The sequence below is a fragment of the Cynara cardunculus genome (genome assembly GCF_001531365.2).
Source record: "Cynara cardunculus var. scolymus isolate 2C chromosome LG 16, CcrdV1, whole genome shotgun sequence".
Classification (NCBI taxonomy): domain Eukaryota; kingdom Viridiplantae; phylum Streptophyta; class Magnoliopsida; order Asterales; family Asteraceae; genus Cynara; species Cynara cardunculus.
This window is the reverse complement of record NC_037543.1, coordinates 3,874,783-3,882,409: the sequence shown is the minus strand read 5'-3', so window position 1 is coordinate 3,882,409 and position 7,627 is coordinate 3,874,783. Positions and strand designations below refer to the sequence as shown.

The following is a 7,627-nucleotide window of genomic DNA, read 5'->3' as shown; positions in this document are numbered from 1 at the left end:
GGAAGATGTTTGCAGATCGTACCTCTACCTCATGGTATAGTGGACCACTTACACATGTGATAGTTATGCAATTCATCATGCCGTTTTTAACATTGGACCTATGATTAATAATGCAGCTCGCAACGCTTACTGGGCACACGTATAGAGTCCTCTACCTTGCAATCTCACCGGATGGGCAGGTAGATTTAAGTTGTTTTCTTGTTGTAAGTTCATTGATGAACGATCATATGTTTTAACAATGAATAATGGGTTTTGTAGACAATTGTGACGGGAGCTGGAGATGAAACACTTAGATTCTGGAACGTGTTTCCTTCGCCCAAATCTCAGGTAATTTATGAGGACTTGAAGATCACTTGTTTTCTTGAATTCCTTCCATTCAAAAGAAAAAGGTCAACTTCTTTCTCAATTTAAAATCATATCGGATGGATAAACAGCGTAGGTATTCATGGAAACAACCTCTCTACTCTATTTGAGGTAGAGGTCATGTCTGCCTACATCTTCCCCCCGAGACCCTACTTTCAAGTGGACTTACTGGGTCAGTTTCGTTTATTTATTGGCTAAAACAGTTGGGGTTCATCTCGCCACCAAGGCTTGACTTCCGAGTGGGATTTACCGAGTCGGTTTGGTTTTATCCAATGACTAAAAAAGTCGGGATCTTGATGGAAACAACTGTTGTACTATTTGAGGTAGAGGTCAGGTTTGTGTATATCTCCCCCCTCCCCTCCTCCAAGACCCTACTTTCGAGTAGGATTTATGGGGTCAGATTGGTTTTATCTAATAGTTACGCTCGACTATTAAGGTAGATGTCAGGTTTGCGTATATATGACCCTCCATATCCTATTTTTGAGGGGGATTTACCTTATGAATGCATGATCTATGTTATGCAGAACACAGAGAGCGAAATCGGAGCATCTTCCTTTGGCAGAACGCACATACGTTAAGCCCATTTTACATTTGAGGTTTGTCGGGTCGCCATTGAACTCATGAACCTCAAAAACATAACTTATGATCGAGAAGACCCGATATCCTCGAGGACAAGTGTTTGATTGACCTAATGATGCCATCGCTGGTACAGAAGAAGCAGAAGCTCAAATTCTCAATGAGTTATGCCATTGTTCTCATGTAAATTGACATGCGCTTTGAAATTCGCAATTTTTTTAAAGTTCTTTTGTAGTTTATCGACGCATAGCAGAGTCAGTGTCGCAGCATACCTCCTGTATGCGGTTGTGAATATAAGTTAACAATACCGTTAGCAGAATCATGAAATTAGACCGAGCTGAACCAGACCCGTTTTAGTGTCCGTGGTTTGGTTCATCATTTTAGGTGTCTGAAGAGAACTGATTTGCTGTATAAAACTGTATCGAAATTGATTTAATCTTGTGAACGAACCTAATCATCTTACGTACCTCAACCCTGAGAAGTTCGTGTTAGGGGGTCTTTACAGAAGCAACAGTTATCCCCTCTCTCGCTTTGGGGGATAGATGACATGTATACAAGGGGTAGAGAATGTTTGTATACTGATTCAGCTCTTGGCTGAGCGATTAAGCTCCTATCGAACACATAGGTATGGCTGTGCGAGTCAGCCATATCTACCATGCAGCTCATTAAGCTGTTACCGAACAGCCTCTTATTGGGTTAGTTTCGATTGGCATGACTGAATGATATATAATTATCAAAACTAACCGACCAAACCATAATCAAACAAGAAACGTTGCTTTCTTGTAAAATAAGATTTGTAGACATTGAATCATGGAGTAGTTATTTTCTTTTATTTTATATAAATAATATTTTATTTATTTTTCTTATCATACTAAATTATTTATTTACTTTCTTAAACATAATTAAATAAATAAATCAATAATTAATACAGACCCGATAAATATTACAAACATGTGAAAATCAATACAAACCATTTAGTAAGTTCGACTTTAGATTATAATTTACATTGTTTCATATTTTTGTCTGTATATGATTGTGTGTTTAACAAATAAACGTATTTTGTTAATATAATATAATTAACGTTGAAATTGTTTAAAATTAAGTAACTGTTGAAATTGAATATAATTTTTTTTTGAAGATTTTTAATTTTAAATAAACTATTTAAAAAATTATAGCGAAGTTTTTATGCAAAATTATAGGAGGGGTTTGGGATTGCTTATTTGAAACAACTTATGTTTTTCTATAAAAGGACTTATCAACTTATTATAAGTCAGAAGACTTTAATTTTTTAAAAAACTTTTTATTATCGGTTTGGTACCGGTATAAATTGTTTATCCAAATACTTAAAAATGCTTATTATCGAAACCATATAAAATAAATAAGTTATTTTTATAATCAATCCCAAACACCCCATAGTATTGGGATCAAAGTCAAATTCATAAATGTGAAGTATTCATCAAATTGATTCTCATTTTCGTATTTAAAACCTAAATTGCAATCTTAGTGCCCAAGCAAATAAGTGAAATACAACCTTAACCCCCAAGTAAACATGCCAATACATTTTTAGTCCAAAATATTTTGTTTTTTTTTCATTTTTAGGCTTCTAAATTATGAATTTGTCAATTTTAGTCCTCCAAGGAATATATTTGAATCATCATATCATTGGAACGAATATCAAAAGTTTTTATATAATGCGTTGTCAAAGCCAATGAGTTACCAATAATGTAAGTATAAGATAAGAAAAACCAGATACTGCGTTATAAAAACTGCAGATTGAAGGTCATGACGTGCCACAAACTTAACGTGACATCAGATGCGAATCTTGAGTCATGACACAACACGTCGACTACCATAACCAGCTTTTTAGAAAACCGATCATTAAATTCCGTGTCCTATTAATAACCCTCTTTCTTTGATATTGTATAAATGAATAAATATGAAACACATAAAAGATTATAATTTGAATTCTAAGGGACCAAAATTTGTAGTTAAATAAAAGATAAGGGAAAAAAGTGTCAAGATACTAAATTACAAGGGTTACTTTTGTCGTCATAGATAGAAAATTTAATTCTCCATTCCCTCCCTCCCTCCCTTATATAAACACTCATCGTCCGATCGCCAGATTCTCTCTTCGGCATCTTCATCAACTCCAATCCGCGTTGTTTTCCCTCTCTTTGACCCCCCAATCCACGCACACGAAACACGCACATATGCATATAGTATTCTGCGTATAACTCGCCGGTAGAAGTTGCTAAAAAGGGTTATCGGAAATGGCGTCGCCGTCGGAAGAGCAGAAGAATCGGGAGGAGACTCCCACTGTTAAAGAAATGATGCATAAAATGAAAATAATTCAGTTTCTTGGAAGAACTACTCCGATTATACTTCAGAACGACAATGGCCCTTGTCCTCTTCTCGCTATTTGTAAACATCTAAAACTCTCTACTCTTTTTAGGGTTTTTTTTTTTTGATTTTGCAAAGTGTTTCCTTAAACAGGTTTTTTATATGTTAATTAGGAAATGATCGTTGATCAGGAAGTCGGTAGGGACTTTGGACAGTGTCTGAAGTAATTAGGTTGGAATTAGCGCAAGTTTTAAGGGGGTGTTTGGATTTGCGTTTTCAAGATCAGTATTGTGATCTTGAGAATCAAAATCAGATAATTTTTATAATTTGCATATTTAGCTCAATAAAACCTAATTAAAGCTATGGATACTCGCATGATTTTCATTTATTTCAGCAATCACAATCACTTCCAACTCTTATCCATCTATTACTATTTTGATCTTGAATAATCAGAAATCATAATCATATTATTACGATTTTAAATCACAATAATCAATTTAATTGCACAAGTGCAACCATACCCACCGAGAATCAGGAGAAATGATTATGAGTTCTAGTTAAAACTGATTATTTGTTGGTGATTACTTAATTGGGACACCATTACCAATTATTCAATTTTGAGGGACTTTGGGGAGAATATGTTGTTGATTCAACTGTAATTGTAACTTCATACATAATCTTTAGTTAATTCTGGAATAATGGTTAGTCATCCCATATGTTGTGACTTTGGTCTGACTTGTGAAGTATTATGTGATTATCTGATTGCATTCCAGTGATCAATTTTCTTGTATCATTGGTGAGGATAACAATGATTATTAAGTTTAGTTTGTAACTGTGACCAATTACTTCCATGGACTGGTCGGGATGGGGTCAAAAGTTGATTATAAGTTTGGATTTTGTGTTCTCATTAACCTTCTGGAGCATAAATGATCGAAGTTTGCAATCTATGTTAGGTAACATTCTGTTGTTGAGAAACAATTTGAGTTTGAGCTCGGATGTAGCTGAAGTATCGCAGGAGAAATTACTTTCGCTTGTGGCGGAGCGTCTAATTGATTCAAACAGTAACGTCGATGTAATTGCACTTCCTATTTTTGGTATAAATTTATTATTTGTTGCTAAGATGAACAAATAGAAAAGAGAGCATTCAATTAGAGAAGCTGCTTTCCTTTCTAGTTGACCACCACACCTTAATCCAAGCTCTTCATCTAGCGATAAATTAAGCAGAATCGCGTTTCTCTTCAATCATGTTCTGATTGATTTTGATTCTTTTTAATTCGGCACAGAACAAAGATGCAGGGTACGTTGAAAATCAGCAACAGAACATAGCTGATGCCATTGATTTACTCCCTCGTCTTGCAACTGGAATTGATGTGAACATAAAATTCACGAGGTATGTTTTTTGTTTCTAGTTCATCTGTCTATTGCTGTTATATTTTATTACTATATTTGCCTCTTCATAACACAACTTAACAACATACAAATATTTGAGCTGTTGCAGGATCAATGATTTTGAATTCACGAGGGAGTGTGCCATATTTGATTTATTAGATATTCCACTTTATCATGGTTGGATCGTTGATGCACAGGTTTGTTCTTTTAGCCATGTAAACCTCTTTATGCAATAGGAAAAAATGTTCAAACATAAACTAAAATTAGTCTCAAGTCTCAAGTCTCTCACATGTTTCTCTTCTTTGGGATTTACAAAAAGCAGAAGCTGTTTCCTTGTACTTGTGGGTTGATTGTATTTAATGTGTTACTTGCATGGTTATGATCAAGGTGAGGCGTGTCAAAAAACGTCCTTGAGACGGCGCCTCTGCTAGGTTGGTAGGGTCTTCCGCCTTGAACTATTGAGGCGGGTCTAAGGCGGTGAGGCGGGGTGATGTGGTACTAAGACTTTAGGGTTAAAAAATATGCCAAATCAAAAGTATACTTATGGATTGATGACCCATTAAAGTGAAACCTCTGCTCCTTACTTTGTCCTTGTGCATGGCCATTGAAGAAGAAAACTTATTGTTACGTGTGATTTTTCTCTTTTCTATATAGTAAGACTACGTACTAGGGATGCGACTTGGGAGGTGCATAAGGACTCTTTGCTTTTACAGAGCAGGAGTGGCTTTTCTTCTTCTCTTGACATGTGTCATTTTTATTGTTTCTCGTGGGAGGCTTTTAATGTGGGAGATTTTATTGTTTATCTAATTTTTTTTTATTAAAAAATAAAATCTTTAATAATTGATTACCTAAATTAAAGTATTTGAAGACTTTATTAGCAACATTATGATTCTAAATATTATTATCAGCTAAGTATTACATATATAATATTATTTTATTTGTTTTTATTTTCTGCCTCGAGGCTTACGCGTCGGACGGCCTCGAGGCTTACGCCTCGCCTCACGTTTCCGTACTTTAAAACCTTGGTTACTTGATGTGGCTTTCTGATATTGAAAGAAGGGCAGTCACACCCTCGACGGATGAAGTGCCCAAGACTATTGACAAAAAGGGAACATGTAAATTTGTACTAGGCCAGACAACTTAAAATGATTTAAAATAAGCATATATCGGTTTATTCGAACTGACACCAAATCCAATCCATCAAATCAGTACTGAGATCCCCCCCTCCCCCCTCCCCCAACATAAAATAAATAAATAAATCGTCACTTGAAGTTGGGCATTAAACAGAGCTTGATTTAAAACGACAAATATTAGTCTTCGGGGGTCCTCCTCTCATACTCAGGAAGGGATATGGTGATTCTGAAAGATCGTTGTTCTTAACTTAGTGTCCTTTACTTTAAAAGTACTACGACTCTTGGTAGAGTGCGAAACAGAATGATACTAATCTTGCCTGTTTGTTTCTTCCCTTCCATTTTTGAGTAAAATTATATGAATCTTCAGTTTTTACTGGGTCATTATCTTTCTGTCATGCCTTCCAATTTACTTGCCTAAATCTTGTTGTAGTTATTTCGTAAGTTCACCTTATGGTAATCTTTTTCTCTTCTCTCCTTTTTCTGTTTTAAGTAAACATATATGTGATGTTAGACTTGTCTATTTATTTGTAGGGCAAATTGCATTAAAAAGTAATGTACTTTCATCTAATTCCTATTTTGGGTAACATACTTTTAAAACCTATATTTTGGTACCTCAATTGTAAAATATTAATCTTTTAAGTACCTGGTCTACCTGATGACTTACAAATGCTGACTAGGATTAGGTTTTTATTGATGTGGCATTTTTTTTATTTTTTTTATCAATGCCATCTAAGAAAAAAAAATCCATGTCATTTTTAATTTTTTTTAGATATCTGTATTTTCTTCAATTAAGGAAAATTCCACATCATTTTTTTTAAATTTGTATTTTTTTTCAGTTAAAAAATCCATATCGTTCTTTTAATTTTATTCTTTTGTGAAATACGTATTTTTCAATTAAGAAAAATTACATCTTTAGGCCTATTATTTGTTTAAATTTTAATTCACTAAACAATATCAAATAATAAAAACATTTATAATCATTGCTAAACATTTGATAAATTAATTAACAAAAATATTCCAGATGGTTAAATATTTTACAAAAATGACGTATCAATTATAATAAAAGGACAATAACATAACACCGCTATCAATTATAAACCAAAATGCTACTATACTTTGCTAATGCCCAACCAATATTACACCCGACTTCACTTAGTCCTTTTAGACGCAGTTTCTTCCCCTTCTTTTGCTTCAACTTCAAATAAAAAAAAAGTCGCGTTAATTACCTAATGACTTTTGAATAACAAATCGGAAAAATTTGATAAAAAAACATAAGAATCACAAGGTTTACTTACCACAATCGGTGGAATTGGACCAACCCTTTCTCTTTGAAGTCCTGCCGCTTGAACCTCTCCCTGAACTACCTCTTGAACCCCTACTTGAACCACTGCCTCTAGGCCTACCAACCGGATTTTTTTGCATAGAAGGTGCATCCTTTTTTTGGTTTTTACAACCTCTTGAATTATGTCCAACCTCCCAACAGTTTTTGCAAGTCATCTGCCTTCCTGTTCTTCCTACCTCATTATGTCCAAAATTGTTGGTCCTACTTTTACTACCACCTTCACATGCATCCTTCCGTCTAGATATTGAAGGTCTTCCGGGCATTCTTCTAAATTTTGGTGGTAAAGGCTTGACAAAATTTGTGGTCGGCCAAAGTTTGACGCCATTCAATGGATTGACCCTATGGTTGTATGTGTTTATGAAACATGATTTTGAAAAAAAGTGAGATACATACTTATCTGGGTCTCGGTTAATGAAATAGATAGCCGCAACTGCGTGAGCACATGGAATTCCAGAGACTTGCCAAATCCTGCAAGTGCATGTCA

General features: G+C 34.6%; 2 protein-coding genes across 2 annotated transcripts in view; both read left to right on the top strand.

The window, feature by feature from the left end:
- The window catches only part of LOC112529606 (protein FIZZY-RELATED 2-like), a 9,416-nt gene extending 8,251 nt beyond the window's left edge, over positions 1-1,165 (top strand). The window contains exons 4-6 of the mRNA XM_025140932.1: positions 117-179; positions 259-327; positions 888-1,165. Of these exons, the coding sequence (XP_024996700.1) occupies positions 117-179; positions 259-327; positions 888-941 (186 nt within the window). The 3' untranslated portion in view covers positions 942-1,165. The remainder of the gene's footprint in view (positions 1-116; positions 180-258; positions 328-887) is intronic.
- A 1,900-nt stretch (positions 1,166-3,065) lies between these two features.
- LOC112529537 (ubiquitin carboxyl-terminal hydrolase MINDY-2-like) overlaps positions 3,066-7,627 on the top strand; it is a 12,975-nt gene continuing 8,413 nt past the window's right edge. The window contains exons 1-4 of the mRNA XM_025140859.1: positions 3,066-3,360; positions 4,233-4,351; positions 4,563-4,669; positions 4,778-4,865. Coding sequence (XP_024996627.1) covers positions 3,210-3,360; positions 4,233-4,351; positions 4,563-4,669; positions 4,778-4,865 — 465 coding nt within the window. The 5' untranslated portion in view covers positions 3,066-3,209. The remainder of the gene's footprint in view (positions 3,361-4,232; positions 4,352-4,562; positions 4,670-4,777; positions 4,866-7,627) is intronic.